General features: G+C 43.6%; 2 protein-coding genes and 1 long non-coding RNA gene across 6 annotated transcripts in view; 1 reads left to right on the plus strand and 2 right to left on the minus strand.

The window, feature by feature from the left end:
* LOC148129522 (uncharacterized) overlaps positions 1-22,867 on the minus strand; it is a 268,357-nt gene that overhangs the window by 19,848 nt on the left and 225,642 nt on the right. The gene's annotated exons all lie outside the window — the stretch shown is intronic.
* On the minus strand, positions 64-14,934 carry TOMM40L (translocase of outer mitochondrial membrane 40 like). 3 transcript variants are annotated; one of them, XM_087943515.1, is made up of 10 exons: positions 14,594-14,934; positions 10,747-11,066; positions 9,573-9,640; positions 8,172-8,264; positions 5,743-5,844; positions 4,579-4,684; positions 3,835-3,957; positions 2,606-2,682; positions 2,107-2,209; positions 595-1,300 (listed from the first exon to the last, which is right to left on the minus strand). In XM_087943515.1, the coding sequence occupies exons 2-10, from the start codon at positions 10,850-10,852 to the stop codon at positions 1,161-1,163; spliced, it is 918 nt and encodes a 305-aa protein (XP_087799641.1). In that variant the 5' UTR covers positions 10,853-11,066; positions 14,594-14,934; the 3' UTR covers positions 595-1,160. The 3 variants fall into 3 exon arrangements, with proteins under 3 accessions (XP_087799639.1, XP_087799641.1, XP_087799640.1); XM_087943513.1 differs by lacking the exons at positions 10,747-11,066; positions 14,594-14,934 and adding an exon at positions 10,399-10,534 and having other exon boundaries at positions 64-1,300; XM_087943514.1 differs by lacking the exon at positions 14,594-14,934 and having other exon boundaries at positions 10,747-11,388.
* APOA2 (apolipoprotein A2) lies at positions 16,176-20,716 on the plus strand. 2 transcript variants are annotated; one of them, XM_026690232.2, is made up of 4 exons: positions 16,176-16,217; positions 17,204-17,285; positions 18,885-19,059; positions 20,431-20,716. In XM_026690232.2, exons 2-4 carry the CDS (start codon positions 17,234-17,236, stop codon positions 20,549-20,551), a joined length of 348 nt encoding a protein of 115 aa, XP_026546017.1. In that variant the 5' UTR covers positions 16,176-16,217; positions 17,204-17,233; the 3' UTR covers positions 20,552-20,716. The 2 variants fall into 2 exon arrangements, with proteins under 2 accessions (XP_026546017.1, XP_026546018.1); XM_026690233.2 differs by having other exon boundaries at positions 17,207-17,285.

Raw genomic sequence — 22,867 nt, forward strand, 5'->3', positions numbered from 1 at the left:
TTTATTTTTTAGATTTCTTCTCATCTATTTTGATTTATCTTCATCCATCTTTTCTTTACCATCTTTCTTTTCATTGAGTTCCATTTTATTTTTTATCATCTTTTCATTTCTTTCATCATTTTTATCCATTTACCTGTTTTTCTTTTCTTTAGTACCATCTTCCTTTTCATCTATTTTGTTTTATTTTCATCTATCTTTTTTTAAAATCCATCGTCTTTATCATCTTTTTCATACGGTTTACCTATTTTATCTGTTTTATTTTTATTTATTCTTGTTTATCCCTCATTTTTTTTTTCATCGGTTTTATCCGTTTCATTTTTATCGACCCGTCTTTCCTTGGTTTATCTATCCTCTTCCTTTTTTCATTTTATCTGTGTTATTCCATGTATTTATCTCTCCGTTTTACTTTCTAACCAATCAGCTGTTCTTGTCGTCTCTCGGTTTTCTTTCCCACACTCAAAAGGGGCAGGAAAGGCGTCACTAACCAAAAGGGTCATAACTAGAGGATGACTTGTAAAGTTTTGAGGAAAGTGGCAACCGTTTCCTGTCTATGAAAATATCAAAACAAGGCGTTAAAAGAACCACACCTGAAGCGTTTTGAGGGGCTAGGAATTCTAGCCTCAACATCGTTTTAATCATATTTAGAGTCACCATTGCCCTGAAGTCATAAAATTCAGCTTTTTGGTCCTTGCCCCTGAATCAGCCAAATAACACAAGCCGTCCAGGAAACAGCAGCTGAGTTGAGGGGCTCTTTCAAATTTCAAGGCCCCCACATGACCCACACCAAAATGGCGCCGATCCCGCGCTCCACTGGGGAACCCAAGAGATCAGAACTCTCCAAAGACCATCAAACGTAGAAAGGAGACCCAAAATCCTGTGCCTGGCTTTTACTTTGCCCTAAGCGAGCAAAATCGGAGGTCCCAGGAGGTGAGGAACGGGACACCCTTGCCCCCAGGGTGTGTTTCTCTCCGGGCAGGAATCGTGCACGGACCAACGGAGGAGGCCGTGGCATCGCCGCGTATCTACGCGAGACCGCAAGGGCCCCGATACCCTCGTGTCCATCATCCAAGGCCGCATTGCTCTAACCGAGCAATGCCCCCCCCAACCTTTCAAACCCCAACCGCCTCCATTTTGTAAGAGACCCAGGCCGGAGAAGGCCCTCAACCCACGATGATGCTGAACCCACAATGGAAGCGGTGTTTCCAATGGTTGAGGAAGGCGCCCAGCGCTAAGGTCACGGGCAACGGGGGTATTTTCTTCTCCAGAACGGCCCCCACGCACCAGTTGCTGTCCACAAAGCCTGAAAGAAGAAGAAGAGTGAGGCATTAGCGGCAGCTTTGGCCTAGTAGTGGTTAAGGCACCGGGTTAGAAACCAGGAAAAGGGTGAGTTCTAGCTTTGCCGTAGGCAGGAAAGCTGATTGGGTGATTTTGGGTCAATCACCAGGAGACGGGGAGTTCGAGTACCACCTTAGGCATGAAAGCTAGCTTGGTGTCTTAGGGCCAATCACCAGGAGACTGGGAGTTCTAGTCCCGCCTTAGTCATGAAAACTGACTGGGTAACTTTGGGTCAATCACCAGGAAATAGGGAGTTCTAGTTCCGCCTTAGGCATGAAAGCTAGCTTGGTGTCTTAGGGCTAATCACCAGGAGACTGGGAGTTCTAGTCCCGCCTTAGTCATGAAAACTGACTGGGTGACTTGTCAATCACCAGAAGACAGTGAGTTCTAGTCCTATCTTAGGCATAAAGCCAACTGGATGACTTTGGGCCAAAAAACAGGGGATGGGGAGTTCTAGTCCCGCCTTAGGCAAGAAGGCTAGCTTGGTGACTTAGGGCCAATCACCAGGAGATTGGGAGATCTAGTCCCACCTTAGTCATGCAAACAGACTGGGCGACTGGATCAATCCCCAGGAGCTAGTGAGTTCTAGTCCCACCTTAGGCGTAAAGCCGACTGGCTGACTTTGGGCCAATCCCCAGGAGACGGGGAGTTCTAGTCCCGCCTCAGGCAGGAAAACTTTTGGCAAGCAAAATGGAAAATTAACTTCTCCCTTTGATGGCAGAGGGATCATTGGCAGAGGGTAGAACCTGTCGATGGTTTAATTCCACTCACCCTTGAAGATCATATTGGCTTCGGGCAGGGTGAGTTGATACCCGTAAGCGAAGCTTGTCTCCTGCAGCCGAGTGTTGGCTTCAAATTCCACGCCAACCTGGATCTGCCAAGGAGAGGGGGCAAAGATGGAAGCCAAACTCGAAGGTTTGGGGCTCAGGAAAGGAGGAGGAGGAGGAAGGTTAGGAGAAGGAGAAGGAAAAGGAGAAAGGGGAGAAGAAAAGAGATGAAGATTAGAAGGAGAAGGGAAAAGAAGAGAAGAAAAAAGATGAAGATGAGAAGGAGAAGGAAAAAATGAAAATAAAAAAGAGATGAGCATTAGAAGGAAAAAGAAGAGAAGGAGGAAGATGAAAATTAGGAGAAAGGGCAGAAGAAGAAAAGAATAAAGAATAAAGAGCAGAATAAAGTGATGGAGGAAAAGGAGGAAGGAAAGGAAAGAAGAAAAGAAGGAGGAGGAGAAAAGTGGAGAAGGAGGAGGAGAAGGAATGAAGGTTCAACTCGCCTGGTCATTAGCTCGGTGGTAGTAACTGGCATGGGCTCCACCATATCCCAAATTAAGCGTGGCTATCCATTTCAGAGCTAAAATAACGCACAAATATTATTAAATACCCTGCACTTCTGATTATTAAATATATTGCATTTCTTCTTCAGGGCAGAGTGCAAATAAACGAAGCATTTTAAACACAAAACCATAATTAGAAACAAGGCATCGTGGCCTTTAGCAAATTATTTTTTCTTGACTCCATCCTGATTAAGCATACCCCAGATTCCATACGGGATTTCCAGTGACCAAGAAATACATTTCCTCTAACCAAACAAGACAATTTGGCCATCTCTGCTAATTCTGTCATCTTCACCAGCCATTCCCAACGTTCCTGATTACTGATCTACCAACAATGGGGCCACTGATCTATCCAAAGTCCAACTCAACTCTTCAGTTGAACCTAAATATTTGACTTTGGATTATGCTCAGAGTGGGAGAGGTCAAAAGTTCGTTCGTTCGTTCCTTCCTTCCTTCCTTCCTCTCTTTTTCTCTTTCTGTCTTGTTTTTCTCTCCTTCCTCCCTCCCCTTTTTCCTTCCTTCCTTCCTTCCTTCCTTTCTCTCTTTTTCTCTTTCTGTCTTGTCTTTCTCTTCCTTCCTCCCTCCCCTTTTCCTTCCTTCCTTCCTTCCTTCCTTCCTTCCTTCTCTTTCTCTCTTTCTGTCTTGTCTTTCTCTCCTTTCTCCCTCCCCTTTTTCCTTCCTTCCTTCCTTCCTTCCATTTCTTATATTCCTTTTCCTTCTTTTTCCTTCCTCCTTTTCCTTTCTTTCTTTCTTTCTTTCTTTCTTTCTTTCTTTCTTTCTTTCTTTCTTTCTTTCTTTCTTTCTTTCTTTTTTTTTCTTTCTTTTCTCTTCCTTCTTTCCTTTCCTTGCTATCTCCCCACCCCTTTCTCTCTTTTCCTGTTTTTCTGACTTTCTGCTCATTCTTCCCTTAAAAAACAATATATTGTTCTTTTTAGAACTGTCTTTGGGGAAAGCTGCAAGAAAGCAAGGCCTGAAATTTATACTGCAGTTTAGGCTTGTTGGCATTTCTTGCTGTTCTTGTTACCTGGTGTTTTTAATCCTGGTGGGAAGCCGCAAACCATCCTTATTGCTAGAAAATCCAGAAATTATTGCTCTGATGGCATCTGGAAACCCCTGGATTGAGGACAACCTGATTCCCTCCCCAAGGCACTATTAAAGGAGCTACTCACCGGTGTACTTGCCCGCCAGAGTGACAATGGTTCCTTCTTCTCCGGCACGTCGGTGATACACCAATTCACCCCCTAGGACCAACCGCGACGTCATGCTCTGGAGGAAGTGTGCAACAACAATAACTGCGTAGAATAAAACATGGTTAAGGGTCAATTACCAATAGCAGGGACGGTTGTATAGTTTAGCAGAATGTTTTTCAAAGTCAGTCGCTTTGAGATGTGAAGGAAGGAAGGAAGGAAGGAAGGAAGGAAGGAAGGAAGGAAGGAAGGAAGGAAGGAAGGAAGGAAGGAAGGAAGGAAGGAAGGAAGGAAGGAAAAGAGGGAAGGAATGAAGGAATGAAGGAAAGAAGGTTGGAAGGAGGAATGAACACTGAGAAAGTGAGACAAAGACAAAGAAAGGGTGGGAGAGAAAGAGAAAGAAAGAAAGAATGGAAGAAAGAAAGGAGGGAGGGAGAAAAGGAAGGAGAGGAAAGAAAGGTAGAGAAGGGAAGGGAGCAGGAAGGGGAAGGGAAGGAGAAAGGAAGATGGATGGAAGGAAGGAGGGAAGGAAAGAAGGAACACTGAGAGACAAAGGGTGGGAGAGAAAAGAAAGAGAATGGAAGGAGGGAAAGGAAGGGAAGGAAATGAAAAGGGGAAGGGAAGAAAAGGAAAGAAAAGGAAAGGAAAAGAAAGGAAAGGATGAAAAAGAGAAGGGAAGAGATGTCAATCCCTGCCAAAGATTATCTGTGTGACACACTCACTCACCGGATTCGCTGATCAGATCGGGGTTCCCCAGCGTCAGGGTGGCAGTGTAATCATCCCCGCGATATTCAGTATCAAATTGCCAGGTGGTGAATTTGGCCTGTTGAGTCTGAACAGGGCAAATCAGTCAGGAATTGGGTTTTTAACAGAGAGAAACTCTAGTCTACATTTCAGAGCTCAGCCTGAGCCGTTCAGAATACAGGGGGAGAGAGAAATTGGGGGGGGACAAACAAACCAGGAATGTCATAGGATAGAAGAAAAAAAAGAAAGGCACGCTTGCAGAAATCTAGCACCTCAAGGGAGGCACACCTTAGCTTTCTACATGCAGGGAAATTCCTTCTTTCAAGAATTTGACCTGAGCTGACTGTGGGTGGTGTACCATACAATCTTAAAAGCATAAAAATATAGAAATGATATAAGAATCCTAGACAATATTGTAAAACAAGATATGAGAATATTTAAAGAAAAATGAAATAAGTGATGATATGAATTGGAATGGGATAAAATAAGAATATAAGAATATTTGAGAATATTTTAATACGATATGAAATTGGATACGAACGACGAATATGTAACTATGGTCATGTTTGTATTGAAACGTAAAAACCTGGAACCACATTGTTCTCCAAGAGAGATGTTTTTTTTAAAAAAATAAAAATAAAAAAATTATATATATATATAAAAGAAAGCATATTAAATTAAAGCAATTAAAAGTAAGGGGAGTTATATTTACTTCCAATCTGGGTCTCTATTTGCTTTAAAGGGCCTTTTTTAAAAAGAAAAGCCTGTTTTGTTTTTTTCCAGCCTGCAAATTGCAACTTTGGGCATTAAAATATTAAAAAAAGAATGTGAAATTTAAAAAGGAAATTATTTAAATTTAAATAAGTTTAAATTCGACGCAAAAGTTAATTAAAATGTCAGGGGAGCTGTAATGCATTTCCAATCTGTGTCTCTCTTTGCTTTTCTGCTGTTTTTTTTTTTTTTGGGGGTCAGGTTGCAAAGTGCAGCTTTGGGGGTATTCAAACCCTCTTTACGACGGTCCTGCCAGGGAGGCCAAGGTGGCTACAGGGAGGCAAGGAAGCGAGCCCATTTCTTTATGGCCGATTGGAGAACATCCGAATACTGGTTTTGAATTTCAGACAGACACGCAAGGCGAGACGCCGTTACCTGGAAAACCGCTTTGGTTCGTATCCGCTCCGTTATAAGATGGAGAATTTGGGCACTGAGGCTCCCAGCGCTGCTAATATCGCCAATAAGGGTGGGAAAAGTCTAGGAAAAAGAACCAGGGGGGAAAAAAAAAAGACTGGATGAATTTAAAACAAAAACAACAACAAAATATCTCTTTCAAAGCTGGTAATTTGGGCCGAAATTTCACTGCCCTTCCGAGAAACTTTTCAATGATTAACCTTTCCACGGACTGTTATTTTGTTGACTTCTGATAAAAAAGGAAAATAACAATTTTGCCCATTCGAGGAAAATGGATTGACGTTTGCCTGCTTTTAAGAATTAAAAAAAAAAAAAAAGAAAGATGTAATTTTAATTTAATTATTTTAAAACTTTAAACATTTATTTTTTTAAAATGTTAAAATAAATTATTATTATAATCGCTTTTAAAAACAAATGACTCAAGAGAGTGGACATAACTGACACTCCCTTCTCTTCCTATTTTTCCCCACAGTGACAACCCTGCGAGGTTGGATTGGTATGAGAGAGAGGGATTGGCCCAAAGTCACCCAGCTCACTTTTGTGCCTAAGACTAGAACTCCCAGGCTCCTGGTGATTGGCCCAAAGTCACCCAGCAGCCTGAAAGGCTGGACTAGAATTCACTGTCTCCTGGTGATTGGCCCAAAGTCACCCAGCAGCCTGAAAGGCTGGACTAGAATTCACTGTCTCCTGGTGATTGGCCCAAAGTCACCCAGCAGCTTCATGAAAGGCTGGACTAGAATTCATTGTCTCCTGGTGATTGGCCCAAAGTCACCCAGCAGCCTAAGGCTGGACTAGAATTCATTGTCTCCTGGTGATTGGCCCAAAGTCACCCAGCAGCCTGAAAGGCTGGACTAGAATTCACCGTCTCCTGGTGATTGGTCCAAAATCACCCAGCCAGCTTTCATACCTAAGGCTGACTAGAATTCACTGTCTCCTGGTGATTGGCCCAAAGTCACCCAGCAGCCTATACCTAAGGCTGGACTAGAATTCACTGTCTCCTGGTGATTGGCCCAAAGTCACCCAGCAGCCTGAAAGGCTGGACTAGAATTCACTGTCTCCTGGTGATTGGCCCAAAGTCACCCAGCAGCTTTCAAAGGCTGGACTAGAACTCACTGTCTCCTGGTGATTGGCCCAAAGTCACCCAGCAGCTTTCATGAAAGGCTGGACTAGAATTCACTGTCTCCTGGTGATTGGCCCAAAGTCACCCAGCCAGCCTGAAAGGCTGAACTAGAATTCACTGTCTCCTGGTGATTGGCCCAAAGTCACCCAGCAGCCATGAAAGGCTGGACTAGAATTCACTGTCTCCTGGTGATTGGCCCAAAGTCACCCAGCAGCCTGAAAGGCTGGACTAGAATTCACTGTCTCCTGGTGATTGGCCCAAAGTCACCCAGCAGCCTGAAAGGCTGGACTAGAATTCACTGTCTCCTGGTGATTGGCCCAAAGTCACCCAGCAGCCTGAAAGGCTGGACTAGAATTCACTGTCTCCTGGTGATTGGCCCAAAGTCACCCAGCCAGCCTGAAAGGCTGGACTAGAATTCATTGTCTCCTGGTGATTGGCCCAAAGTCACCCAGCAGCCTGAAAGGCTGGACTAGAATTCACTGTCTCCTGGTGATTGGCCCAAAGTCACCCAGCAGCCTGAAAGGCTGGACTAGAATTTCTCCTGGTGATTGGCCAAAATCACCCAGCAGCCTGGACTAGAATTCACCGTCTCCTGGTGATTGGCCCAAAATCACTCAGCCAGCTTTCATGCCTAAGGCTGGACTAGAATTCATTATCTCCTGGTGATTGGCCCAAAGTCACCCAGCAGCCTGAAAGGCTGGACTAGAATGGTGATTGGCCCAGTCACCCATCCATCTTCATGCCTAAGGCTGGACTAGAATTCACCGTCTCCTGGTGATTGGCCCAAAGTCACCCATCCATCTTCATGCCTAAGGCTGGACTAGAATTCATTGTCTCCTGGTGATTGGCCCAAAGTCACCCAGCCAGCTTTCATACCTAAGGCTGGACTAGAATTCACTGTCTCCTGGTGATTGGCCCAAAGTCACCCAGCCATCTTTCATGCCTAAGGCTGGACTAGAATTCACTGTCTCCTGGTGATTGGCCCAAAGTCACCCAGCAGCCTGAAAGGCTGGACTAGAATTCACCGTCTCCTGGTGATTGGCCCAAAGTCACCCATCCATCTTTCATGCCTAAGGCAGGACTAGAACTTACCATCTCCTGGTAATTGGCACACCCAGCTGTCTTTCATACCTAAGGAGAGTTAACTAACCTGATTTAACAAGCCTTACTTCCGAGGGACTCCAAACCCACCTACTTGTAATCTGGGAATTAGGATCCAAAAGACCAACTGAAATCCCGTTTCGACCGGAAATAATCTGCTTTGGCTCACCTCTGTAGGACTAAGCTGCCGATCGCCCAAGTACGTCGCGTTCAGGTGGTAACTCGAGTGGCCGATGGTGCTCATGTGAACAGTGTGGCTTACCTGCAAGAGGGGGGGAAAAAAACAGCAGGAAGTTTCAAATCAGAAAACGAGGCGTGCAGGTAGGCGTCAAGTTGTAAAATATTCCTATGCCTGTTTCGAAGTTGCCGTGAGAAAGAGGAGGGGGAAAAAAAAAAAGACCTGAAGGAGCATACGGCAAATAAAATCAGAAGCACATTCCAAGTTTCTCTCACAAAGTGTGTAACTTAGGCAGCCGGATATTCCGCCTGCGAAAATCCTTTATTGGAGAATGTGATTGTTGACACCCAGAGCCCATGAACCTGTTTCGTTGGAGAAGCTGAGTTACGATACACCCAGGGGGTTGGGGGAGGACAGGGTCATAGTGGTGATATTCTACCGGTTTTGTCCCGGTTCTGCCAAGCCGGTAGCGCCGATGAGTAGCAAGAGACAGAATTGGTTCTCTCCGACGCTTTGCTTTTGGGCCCACTCGCCCGGGTTCTCATACTGATCTTTATCTCCAGATTGCTGCGTGGCAGCTGCCAAAGCAACAAGGGAGAGTGCAGGCTTGCAGGAAGTGGAGTCAGAAAGCCTCTGCGCCTGTGCAAAGTGCACATTTGGTATGTGTGTGTGTGCAAAGTGCGCCCACCTTAGCCACGCTCATCGAACTGGTGGTAAGATTTTTTTTGAAATGCACCACTGGTCATAGGGGATTGTAAATTACATGTCTCAGAGTCGGCTTCATACAGGTCATGCGGCATGTCGCTCCTAATAAATCCTTTGAAGTTTTTTTTGAAGCTTGGCTCGAGGCTGATGATTTAATTAGGGCGATCGCCGGAATCCTGAGAAGCAAGCCCTCATTGAGGCCAAAACTATCGCTAAGTGAAACTGGTTGTTCAGTGAGTTTTGCCCGTTTTACCACCTTTTAGGGCTGCGTGGGTTAAGGGAATCCCTCCGGTTATTAAGTGAGTGCCATGGTCGTTAAGCAAATCCCGCTTCCCCATCGACTTTGCCCTCCCCCGCGACCATCACAGATACGAGTCAGTTGCCAAGCGTCTGAAGGTGGATCACGGGACCCTGTGGAGGCTGAAACCGTCGTAGGTTGTGAAACAGCATCCAAAGTCCTGTTTTTCAGTGCCATTGTAACTTCAGTCACTAAACGAAGCGTTGTAAGTCAACAATGATCTGTACAAGACAACTTAGTCTAATGTTTGTTTGCTGGATGGATGGAGGAAGGAAGATAACACGCCCGCCTTCCATGACTCCACAAAATAACCCCCCCTGCGAGGTAGGCTAGCGTGTTATGGAGACCCCCTCCCCAAATTACAGATTCCTGGAAGCAAGGAGACTCACCTGGAAATGGCTACTCAGAGACTTATTAATGATCAGCTTGACGCCTTCTATTTGTTGAGGGAAAACATCTGAAATGGAAACAGGGTTTTAAAAGAGAGAGAATTTGAAGCCACATTTAAACTGACTTTATTGGATGGATGAAACGCTCCCCACACCCATCTGGCTATCGAGTCACACTGGGGAATTTACCAGAGAATAAAAACGACAATACAAAAATATGACAACAGTCAATATGAACTGTGGAATCGATGAGGGAGATTGGACCAGCTGGCCAGGGACAGAACCAGCCATTACACAACCAGGTACACAAAAATAAAACACAGGGTTTTTTTTGTAACCCTCAAGCAAGGACGTTTCGGCACATACACACAGTCCTCGCCTGACGACCAGAATTGACCCTCAAAATTCTGCTGTTAAGTGAGATGTTTGTTAAGTGGATTTTTTCCCCCATTTTATGACCTTTCTCGTCTTGGTTGTTAAATGGATCATGGAGGTTGATAAGCGAGCAACCCCGTTGTTAAGTTAGTCTGCAAGGAAACCACCAAACTCAGAGTAATCTGGACCCCACAATCCTCCCTCTCCTCTTCTCTTCCTCACTCCTCTCCACAAGCCCCATTCCCTTCTAGCACTGATGACGTTATCTAGTTGGGCCATGAAATGTCTGCAAGAAAACCACCAAGCTCAGAGAGCACCCACAACCCCACAGTTGGGCTGGTGGGGGGTTGGACTAGATGACCTGCAAGGTCCCTTCTAATCTGTATCCGTATCAGTTCTCCTCCTCCTGCTCTCTGCAAACCCTACTTCCTTCTAGCACTGATGACGTTACCTAGTTGGGCCATGAAACGTCCACGAGAAAACCAGCTAGCACAGAGAGCACCCAGGACCCCACAGTTCTCCTCCTCCTCCTTCCCCCTTGTAGCACGGATGATGTTACTTAGTTGGCTCATGAAACGTCTGCAAGAAAACCACCAAGCTCAGAGAGCACCAAGGGCCCCACAATTCTCCTCCTCCTTCTTCCCCCTTCTAACACTGATAATGTTCCCTAGCTGGGTCATGAAACGTCTGCAAGAAAACCCACCAAGCTCAGAGAGGCCCCAAGCACCTGCCAACCAAATCTATCCATATATAAGCAAAATAAAAAAATAAAAATAAAAACTAAAAAGGGGTGTTTTACCTTTGCATTTGCGGTGAAGTTCATCAAAACTACCGGGGTTGCAGAGTCCTTCGGCCCGGCGAGCCCCTTTTCGTGGGGCCGAGAAGGGGGCGAATATATTCCCCATGACCTCCCCCAACCCCCCAGCTCCACACCTAAAGCCAGGCTGGGGGTTCGTCTCATCCGGTTTGAGTCCCCCCCGCCTTGTTTGAAAGCAAAAGAATTCAAGGGTTGCGTGTTATTTCACACCTAGAACCAACCAACCCACCAACACCTTCGTGGCTCCCTAGGAATGGGGGAGGGAGGAAGGAAAAACAATCCTTCTGCAGCTTCTTCTTCTTCTTCTGCAAAATAAAATAAAATACAATAAAAATAAAAATGGGGATGCTTGCTTTGCTTGGAGAAAGGGGGAAAGGAGGAAGGGGGGAAGCGTGTTTGTGGGGGGCGCAGGATGGGGATCCAATAAATACTTGAGGGGGCTGGGGAGGAAACGGACCCCCTTTTTCAAAAGGTCGTGGGAATTGGAAAAGGGGAGGGGGTTTAGAAAGGCGTCAGGCATTCAGAGCCCCTCCCCACTCTTCCTAACTCTTCCTTCCCCCCGGTGATCTTGATGGGGGCGGCCATCTTCCCCACTCCTCCTCCTCCTTTTCTTCCCCCCTCCCACACCCGCCCCTCTTTTTCAAGGCTGCGATTGGTCGCCGGGAGGATCAAGCCCGCCCTCCACCCCGCAGGAGCGGAAGCCGAGCTGAGCGGGGATTGGCTCAAAAACAATTGTAGCCAAAGCCGCTTCCTTTTCTCCAGCCGGCCCTTTGATCTCTCCCTCTGCCCCCCCGCCCCCCCGCGTTTTCCCTTTCAAGCCGCTCTCTGATTGGCTGGAAATGTTGCGCGAACGTTCGGCCGGCTCCCAAGGCGCCGCGCGGGGTCCCCAGCCAGGCGGCTTTCCCGGGTTGGGGGTGACGGGGGGGTGGGGGGGGGGAGAGAAAGGCGATGGGGATTCTAGGCGGGTCCCTCCCCACCCGGGAACGCGGGAAAAGGAATCCGGATGAAGAGCGAGGCCGCCCGTGCCTGCCTCGGTCTCTTGGTTTCATCTGATTCGTCTAATCTACCTAATACCTCTTATCTGTCCATCCGCCCATCTATCCGCTCTAATCTAATAGCTCTGTCTATCGCATCTGTCTAATATCTAATCACATCTGTCTGTCTTTATCCATCCATCATCTATCTCCTCTACCTATTTATCATTCATCTAGCTATCAATCTCTAGAATCTAATACCTCTCTCCCCCTCCTCTATCTATCCATCTATCTATCTATCTATCTATCTATCTATCTATCTATCTATCTATCTACCTACCTACCATATTTATCTATCTAATCTACAGTATATATCATCTATCAATCTATTTATCTACCTACCTACCATATTTATCATCTACTGTATCTATCTGTCTATCATCTATCTATCTACCATCTACACTATCATCTATCTACCTACCTACCTATCTACACTATCATCTATCTATCTATCTATCTATCTATCTATCTATCTATCTACCTACCTACCTATCTATCTATCTATCTATCTATCTATCTATCTACACTATCATCTATCTATCGATCGATCCATCGATCCATCCATCCATCCATCCATCCATCCATCCATCCATCCATCCATCCATCCATCCATCTACACTATCCTGTCTGTCTGTCTATCTATCTATCTATCATCTATCTATCTATCTATCTATCTATCTATCTATCTATCTATCTATCTATCTATCTATCTATCTATCTAAACTTCTACTTCACCTATCTCACCTAAGGGACTGGGAGATTTACAAACCACCATAATAAAATAATATAAAAACAAGAACACAGAGTATTAGGGTTGGAAGTGACCCCTTTTTTTCTGTTAAAACAAAAATTAAGTAAGAGGTTGGCACATGAATAAACCTCAGTAGACCAGTCATAGGTTTTGGACAATCTGTACTTTAGGCGTCAAATCCCCCAAATTTTGGAAAATGCCACTAAAGCCTTTCCTCTATCTATCTGATCCCTGCAAGACCTTTATTTGATGCCATTAGCACACGAAGAAAGGAAGGAAGGAAGGAAGGAAGGAAGGAAGGAAGGAAGGAAGGAAGGAAGGAAGGAGGAGGAGGAGGAGGAGGAGGAGGAGGAGGAGGAGGAGGAGGAGGAGGAGGAGAAGAAGAAGAAGGAGAAAGAAGATGAAGAAGTAGAAGCGGCAGCAGCAGCCATTTATTTTTACTCCAAAACCCACAAGAAGAGAGCACATGATTAATGATTAATCTTATACGATTAATGATTATTTCCAGATCTTGAAATTCAGTGAAGGCCTGGAAAAATCAGGTTGAATGGCCACTGTGCTTATCACCTGCAAGCTACAACAAGCCAACAACCTCCCCGCTTCCCGTGATGCCCAGTTTTCCAGAACTTTGAAATTTGAGAACAAACATTGGGACTCATCCCTCCGTTCCTCTCTTCCTTTGTTGGCCTTCAGATCGTGAAGATAACAGGATGGGCATTTTGGGTATTTTACAAGGAAGCCTTCAGTCGATCGTAGGAAAAATGCTGGCTTGTTCAGGATGTCCGGGTCAATCAATCACCTGGTTTTTGACTCAAGAGTTAATTTGTCACTTGCCTTCAGCTCCTTGTCACAGTTTCAGATTGAACTACTAGATTAACTGAGTTGGAAGGGACCTTGTAGGTCATCTAGTCCAACCCCCTGCCCAAGCAGGAGACCCTGCAAAATTTCTGACAGATGACAGTCCAGTCTCTTCTGGAAAGCTTCCAGGGATGAAGCTCCCACAACTTCTGGAGGCAACTTTTGTTCTATGGGTTGATTGTTTTCACTGTCAGAAAATTCCTCCTTATTTCCAGGTTGAATCTCTCCTTGTTCAGTTTCCATCCATTCTTCCTTGTTTGGCCTACAGGCACTTTAGAAAACAGCTTGACCCCCTTCCTCCTCTCTGGGGCAGCCCCTCAAATACTGGAAGACTCCTATCCTGTCTCCCCTGGTCCTTCTCTTCCCTAGACTAGCCAGGCCCAGTTCCTGCAACCGTTCATTGTATGTTTTAGCCTCCAGTCCCCTCATCATCCTGGTTGCTCTTTCTTTTATGTACACTGAGAGCTTGTGCGCCAAAAACAAATTCCTTGTGTGTCCAATCACACTTGGCCAATAAAGAATTCTAAATAATAATAATAATAATAATAATAATAATGGCAGATTATGTGAAAGACAGTGTTGAACCAGCTTTGATGGAGGTCAACAATAGGCTTCTCAAAGTTTCTCAAAGTGCAGCAAACCAAGGATCGATGTTGGAAAACAACAATGCAAACTCGGGCTGACAGCTAGTGTAACAAAGCACTGCATGGACAGTTCCTTGAAAAGATCCAAGGAAAAGTAGACTAGGAAAAGAGCTGGTTATGGCTGACCAATGGAACACCGAAGAAAGAGACAGAAGGCCTGATTCTTGCAGCCCAAGAACAAGCCATCAGAACAAATGCAATCAAAGCCAGAATAGAAAAAAAATCTGCCGATAACCCCAAATGCAGACTCTACAAAGAAGCGGGTGAAACCATCGATCACATCCTGAGTTGTTGTAAGACCATCGCTCAGACTGACTACAAACAACGTCACAACACCGTCGCTCAGATGGCCCACTGGAACTTTGTGTCACCAACGACCACCTGCCTGTAGCAAAGAACAGGTGGGATCATAAGCCTGAGAAAGGGGTCGAAAATGAGCATGCAAAACTACTGTGGGACTTCCGAATACAGACTGATAAAAAGTTTTGGAACACAACACCCCGGATATCACGATTGTGGAGAAGAAAAAAGGGCGGCCATACCTGGTGACAGCAGAATCGACGAGAAACAACTTGGAAAAGTCACCTTGAGAATCGAACTGCAGAGAATCGAACTGCAGAGACTCTGGCATAAACCAGTGCAGGTGGTTCCAGTGGTACTGGGCACACTGGGTGCTGTGCCTAAAGACCTAGGCAAGCACTTGAAAACAATTGGTGATGACAAGATCACCATTGGTCAGCTGCAGAAGGCCACCTTACTGGGATCTGCTCGCATAATTCGCATATACATCACCCAGTCTTAAACGCTTGGGAAGTGTTCGACTAGTGATTTGTGATGCGAAACCCAGCATAGTTATCTCGTTTGCTGTGTACACTGTTGTTTTCTGTGAATAATAATAATAATAATAATAATAATAATAAGGTTGATATCTAGGACACTGGCAGCTATATGTGTGTTTTTTTTATTCTTTACATTTGGGGCACAAGCTGGATCAGGTGGCACCCATCAGATATTTCTCTGCCATCCTGGATTTAAAAAAAAACAACAACCAAAAATTGTCTCTGCTCTGTTTGTTTTTGTCTTTCATAAATCAGTCACCTTGATGTGTTGGAGGTGAATGTCCAGCTGATAAGAGGAAATTCAGACGTTGTCCTTTCCTTGCACCCAAATTGCGAGAGCTGGCCAAAAACAGCTGCTGGAGGACAGCTTTCCTTCCCCCCTCCCTGGGCCAAGCGAAAACTCCAATTAGTCCTCGAACTTACGACCATTCGTTTAGCGACCGCTTGAAATGACAAAACAACGGCTGCGAAGTGAGACTTGCCTCGTTTTACGACCTTTCCTTGCCACCGTGGTTTAAGGGGATCGCCGCAGCGGTTCAATGAGCAAGGCGGTTTGTTAAGTGAGCCAGGCTTTGTTGATCGGACGGTCGCAAAAGGGGATCGCGTGACCCACCCCGGGACGCCGAGACCGTCATAAATATGAGTCGTTTGAACTTTTGATCAACGTTAAGTGTGAACAACGGTCATCATTTTGCTTTTTCCAGTGCCACTGTAACTTCGAACGGTCGCTAAATGAATTGAAAGTTGCGCGGTTTGAGGGGGTTGGACTAGAAGGCCTCTAAGGACCCTTTCCAACTTTATTATTCACAGGATTACCTGGATTTTTTCCCCCTAGCGTTTTTTTTCTACCCCCTGAGTCCTCTTATACTCTTATAGTACCTCGAAGGTGCGTTTGATTTTTTAAAATGGGACCTTCTAGATGTCCTTTAGGTTTAGGAGATACATATTCAGCAAAGGCTGAAAGAAGGAGAATCAGGAATTCAGTCTGTGCTTTGCCCCTTTGTAAACCTTCGTTTTCTGGTTTGAACTGAATGTTACCGTTGAAGTGTGTACGCATACGGGGAAAGAAGATAACTCTTTACACACAGAGAGACACACGGACAACTCTGTTTACACAAGAGTTACACAAGCAGCGATTGTCCTGTTCCCAAGAGAATTGATGAGGGTGGTCAGTTTAGATAGGGAGGGGAAGGGGGTGCAAGCGCCAATCATTTTCAGAAAAGATTAGTGAGAGGGGCTGAACTTTGAGGAGAGGGTATAAAAATACCTAGACTCTGATTAAAACACATTTCTTCTCCGGATATTCTCTTTTAAATCCCTCGCACAGGTAAGGATCAAAGGCTTTTCTTTAAAAAATGAAAAGAAGAAAATAATGATCTGTCTATCTATCTATCAATCTATCAATCTATCAATCTATCTATCTATCTATCTATCTATCTATCTATCTATCTATCTATCTATCTGTCTATCTATTTTTTTTAATCTGTCTATCTGTTTATCTAATATCTGTCCATCTTTCTTCTATTTATTGTCTACCTTCCTACCTGCCTATTTATCTTCAATCTGTCTGTCTATTTACTCAGACAATCAAATCTCTGTCTGTCTTTCTTCTATTTATTGTCTGTCTGTCTGTGTCTATCTATCTGTCTGTCTGTCTGTCTATCTAGTTCTAGTCTATCTAATCTCTGTCTGTTTTTCTTCTATTTATTGTCTGTCTGTCTATCATTATTTTATATATTTATTAAACCGGCTTTGTTAAATATGGGGCAGGTAAGCAACCAGCTGTTGCAACCGATTCTTTAGCTTGGGGGAAAAAAAGCATTTTTAATTTCCAATATAATATATCCTTCTTCTGCACGGCTCTACCCAAACGTAGATGTTGGCTTACTAAATCAAACCAGCCATGTCACCCCTTGTCCGCTCACGTCCCCTGAATGGCACTTCAGTTTCCAAGTGTGTGGTTTGCACGAAGGCTTTTCAACTTCCCGACCTCTGCGTTGCCAATTGATTTGAAGTATTCAAGTCAGTCAAAAAAATTTTTTTTCAGCCCTGTCGGAACTTCAAATGCTCATTAAATCAATGGTTATAAGTTGAGTCGTTTTCTGGCGTTTCAAGAATCAAAGTTTCTAGTCCCTGTGATGGCACTTAAAAAATAAATAAATCCAAAATTCAACTGGCTGAGTCATACATTTGCAAGAGAAGGAAAGCTGGGTGAACTAGGCAAGGAATGGCATTAAACCTGATATTTCCCCCCTCTTCTCTGTCTGTTTCTCTTTCTTCTCTGTAAATTCCCCAATCCCCCTTTCTCTCCAGAAGAAAAGGTGAAGGCAAGCTTGTGTCAAAATGAAGGTTTTTGCCCTGACTGCTCTGCTGATCAGCATCTGCTATGTCGAAGGTACGTAAACGCGTCTGGTTTTGGTCACCACGATATAAAAAAAAGGATGTTGAGACTCTGCAACGATTGCAGAAAAGAGCAGCAATGAGGATTACAGGAGGATCAAAGTAGGAAGAATGTTTGCAGGAATTGGGGAGGTTTAATGAAAAGAAGGACTAAGAGTGACATGATAGCAGAGTTCCAATATTTGAGTGGCTGCCCCAAAGAAAGAGGGAGTCAATTTATTCTCCAAAGTACCCAAAGGCAGGACAAGAAGCAACGGATGGAAACTAATCAAGGAGAGAAGCAACTTAGAACTAAGGAGGAATTTCCTGACCGTGGGAACTATTCACCAGTGGAACAGCTTACCACTAGAAGTCGTGGGTGCTCCATGACTGGAGGTTTTCAAAAAAAGAGACTGGACAGCCATCTGTCCAGAATGGTCTAGGCCAGGGTCTCCTGCTCGGGCAGGGGGTTGGGCTAGATGACCTCCAAGGTCCCTTCCAACTCTGCTATTCTACGTTCTATGGAAAAGTGGAGGTTGTACCTTTGACAAGCGGCCAACTCGGTGCTATTGATGTCTGAGTAAACATCATGCTGGCTGCTGGAAGGTTTTAAAGGAGCTAGCCAATTTCCACCAATTTGGAAAGGAGCCCAATTTCATACAAAAATGACAGAATGTACTTACTGAAAAAAAAATACTTGCAAGCCTGGTTAATTATTCTCGATGAAATAAAAATAATCCATCAGCCCCATAGTTTCATCTCCTTGTTGGGATACAGACCTGTCTTTTTCTGGCTTAATTCTCTCTATCTATCCATCTATCTATATCTATCTATATCTATCTATATCTTTCTATATCTATATATCTATCTATATCTATCTATGTCTGTCTATCTATCTATCTATCTATCTATCTATCTATCTATCTATCTATCTATCTATCTATCTATCTATCTATCTATCTATCTATCTCTATCTCTATCTATCTATCTATCTATCTATCTATCTATACATACATACATACATCTATCTATACATCTATCTATATCTATATCTATCTATATCTATATATCTGTCTATATCTATCTATCTCTGTCTATCTATCTATCTATCTATCCATCCATCCTCCATCCATCCATCCATCCATCCATCCATCCATCCATATATCTATCTATCTGTTGTTGAGGACTATCTATATATCTTTACAAACTGTCCTCCATTTGAGACCAACATGTATGCCACTAAGCGAGATGGCGGTTCAGTGAATTTGAAAACTTTCCATGGCTGCCATTATCAAGGGAATCAGTGCCGTTGTTAAATTAGTCACACCCCGTCATTAAGCAAATCTGCCTTTCCCCACAAGAAGATTCCTCAAGAAGGGATCCGGGGAGACATGGCAATCGTCGTAAATATGAGTCAGTTGCCAAGCGCCTGAATTTTGATCATGCGACCATGGGAAGGCTGTAATGGTCATAAGTGTGGAAAACCCCCCCAAGTTGTTTTAATGCCAGGGTAATTTTGTAACAGTCACTAAATGAATCGTTGAAAATCTCTTTCGCTCCCTCAAGGCCCGGCTCTTGATTCTCCTCCGTGTTGTTGTCTGTATTTTATACCCAGGTGGTTTAGTGAAACGGCAAGCCGAGGAAGAACCTCAGGTAGAGGCCTCAACCACCCTTACCACTCAGTTAACTGAATTTATCCGGAAACTGCAACAGGAAACCGAAGGATTTGCTACATCCATCAAGGAAAAAATTGGGCAACCAACAGTAGAAGACTTCAGGAGGCAATTTAAGTAAGAGCCTGTTATTTTTTTCTCCCTAAACCCAGATGCACCAAAGCACCATAGGATAGGATAGAAATTTGGAACAGAATTTTGGAATGGGATAGAATAGGAAAAAGGAGAATGGAATAGAATAGTAAATAGAAGAGAATAGGAAAAAGGATAATAGAATAGAATAAAATTTTGGAATAGAATAGAATTATGGAATGGAATGGGATAGAATAGAATAGGGAAAAGGATAATAGAATAGAATAGTAAATAGAATAGAATAGGAAAAAGGATAATAGAATAGAATAAAATTTTGGAATAGAATAGAATTATGGAATGGAATGGGATAGAATAGAATAGAATAGGAAAAAGGATAATAGAATAGAATAGTAAATAGAATAGAATAGGAAAAAGGAGAATAGAATAGAATAAAATTTTGGAATAGAATAGAATTATGGAATGGAATGGGATAGAATAGAATAGGAAAAAGGATAATAGAATAGAATAGTAAATAGAATAGAATAGGAAAAAGGATAATAGAATAGAATAGAAAATAGTATAGAATAGAATAGGAAAAAGGATAATAGAATAGAAAATAGAATAGAATAGAACAGGAAAAAGGATAATTGAATAGAAAATAGAATAGGAAAAAGGATAATAGAATAGAATAGAATAGAAAATAGTATAGAATAGAATAGGAAAAAGGAGAATAGAATAGAATAGAATAGAAAATAGAATAGAACAGGAAAAAGGATAATTGAATAGAAAATAGAATAGGAAAAAGGAGAATAGAATAGAATTTTGGAATGGAATTTTCAATTTCATTGTACACATGTTGTGCATTGACAATAAACTTTTGATTTGATTTGAATGGAATAGAATAGAATTTTGGAATAGAATAGAATAGGAAAAAGGATAATAGAATAGAATTTTGGAATGGAATAGAATTTAGGAAGAGAAATAGAATAGAATGAGCTGGAAGGGACCTTGGAGGTCTTCTAGTCCAGCCTCCTGCTCAACCACAACCGTCATCAATACGAACCAGTTGCCAAGCTTCCAAATGTAAATCATGTGACCCTGAGGATGCTGCAATGGGTTATTCGTGTGTGTGTGGGGGGGAAAGGCCATTAAGTCACTTTTTTCAGTGCTGTTGAGACTTCGGTCACGAAAGGAACTGTGGGGTAAGTCGAGGGCTAGCTGCCTTCCCATCGCACCTGGCGTTTTGGGTTTTGTTGACAATGGAACCTCCATGTTCTGAGGCAGTCTACCTTAGGGTGGAGCCGTGGCCCTGGTTTAAAAGCTATTTTGAGGCGCTTTTGTGCGGTGGAAAGCGGACAGGTTTCTTCACTCTTTATTTATTTTGTATTCTTATTTTTTCTTCCCCTCTCTCTGCAGTACGGCGCTCCAGCAATTTCAGGACAGCTTTGATCCTATCACCGAACACATCAGGCAAAATGTAGGCCGACTGTTCACCCTCCCTGGTCAGGCCCAGCAACCCGTGGAAGAAGGTTCATAAAGTCGACTTCTCTCCCAAAATGGAGTTCTCCGTTTTCCTTTGGCCTCGGGGTGTGGGGTGTGGGGTGTGGGGTGTATATTGAGCCAAAGATCCTGGCACGTTTTTCCTGAATCGAAAGTGTTGAAATCCTAAAAAGTGGTCACAATAAAGATAAATCTTTCCCTATCCGTGTGTCTAATCTGATCCAATACTTTTGAGTTTTAAGTGGAGAGGTGCTTTTGGGTCCCAACGGTATTCCGGTTTTGCATTCTGGGCACCTATTTCCCAGTGGTGGGATTCAATTTTTTTTTTTTTTTTTACTACTGGTTCTGTGGGCATGGTGTGGTAGGCATGGCGTGGTGGGCATGGCAGGGGAAGGATACTATATAAACCAAGGGTCTTCAAACTTGACTTCGACTCCCAGAATTCCTGAGCTAACATGAGTGGAGGAAGAATTCTGGGAGTTGAAGTCCACAAGCCTTAAAGCCGTCAAGTTTGAAGACCCCTGGAATAGATAGATAAAGAGAGGTAGACTAGATAGATAGAAAGAAAGAGAGATAGAATAGATAGAGGGAGAGAGAGAGAGAGAGAGAGAAAGGATTGATAGAATAGATAGATAGAATAGATCGAGGGTCTTCAAATTTGGCATGTTTAAGACTTGTGGACTTCAACTCCCAGAATTCCTGAACTAACATGACTGGAGGAGGAATTCTGGGAGTTAAAGTCCATAAGCCTTAAACTTGCCAAGTTTGAAGAGCCCTGCTGCAAAATCTCCATTCCCTCCCCACCCCACCAACCTGCTTTCCAGCTCCATTCTCCTGTGCAGGGCAACCAAAGAAGACCCAGCCGATCACAGCTGGGACTCAATGGGAGGTAGAGAAGAGATGGGGTTGGCGGGGCCAGTCAGAGGTGGGATTGGCCGGTTCTCCGAACTACTCAAAATTTCTGCTACCAGTTCTCCAGAACCGGTCAAAACTGGCTGAATTTCACCTCTGCTACTTCCGGTCTGGTTTCCTGCTTTTTGGGGTGCCAATTAAATCATTACATTAAATCAACAGCCTCGGGAACCTCCTTGCCAGGCCTTTGGTTCTATGGAACTGAAATCTCATTTAGAACCATGAGGACTAGAATCTTTGAATTGTTAAGAGAGGCTCCAGGTAGCAGAGAGCCTGTCATTCGGGTACAGAAGATCTGAGGTTCGGCTGCTGAAACACCCAAGAGGCTTGAAGATCGATTTGCCAGATGAAGTAAAATAATATAACCAGATAGATAAGAAGGCAGGCGGAGAAAGAGGGATGGATGATGGATGGATGAATAGGTAGATGTAATAGATAGAGCTTCTGCCCAACCCACCTCATGAGGCTGTTTTAAGGAAAATAGGGGGAGGAAGGAATACTAGGTATGTTCACTATCTTGAATTATGAATAATAATAATAATAATAATAATAATAATAATAATAATAATAATAATAATAATAATAATAATAATATAAGAAAATACAATGACCTACAAATATAGAACAACTATGGTAAAGGCAAGCAAGGGTAGTACCAATAGTAATAGGCACCTTGGGTACAGTCCCAAAACAACTGGAGCACCACTTGAACACCATCATTGGCATTGACACATTCGCCATCCGTCAATTGCAGAAGGCAGCTTTACTTGGAACAGCTTCCATCCTGCGGCGATGTCTGTAACCCCCTCAAACATCCAGATTTGCCTATCCCAGGTCCTTGGTACGGACTCGATAGGTAGACAAAAAAGCCAAAGTCAGTCTGAACATTTGGCTTACTGTGCGATGATGATGATGATTATCACTGATACACAAATTTAGCACATTATGCATACAAACACAAATATCAGTTTAAGTAGAATATCAGCATATACATATGCTTACATGCCTATAATATATTTCTCACATTTCATATAATATGTATTTTGCACATTTTTACAACCCTTTGCAGCACCCCCATGGTCATGGGATCAAAATTCAAATGCTTGGCAAGTGGCTCCTATTGATGTCCGCTGCAGTGTCCCCAGTTACGTGATCCCCTTTTGCGACCGTCTGACAAGCCAAGTCAAAGGGGAACCCAGATTCACTTAGCAAGCAACCCACTGAACCGATTCACTTAACAACTGTGAAAAGGTCGTTGTCAGGATTCCGGCAGCTACCTATGTGTTGACAGTCGTACTATGGGGCAAAATTCACTTAACAACAGAAATTTGGGGCTCAATTGTTGTCACAAGTTGAGGACTAGCTTTGTGTGTGTGTGTGTGTGTGTGTGTGTGTGTCTTTGTGTGTATAAAAATATACCGTGTGTATGTATATTTATACA

This window comes from Notechis scutatus, chromosome 14, assembly GCF_049901735.1.
Source record: "Notechis scutatus isolate UNSWTSFEM ecotype Mainland chromosome 14, rNotScu1.2, whole genome shotgun sequence".
Classification (NCBI taxonomy): domain Eukaryota; kingdom Metazoa; phylum Chordata; class Lepidosauria; order Squamata; family Elapidae; genus Notechis; species Notechis scutatus.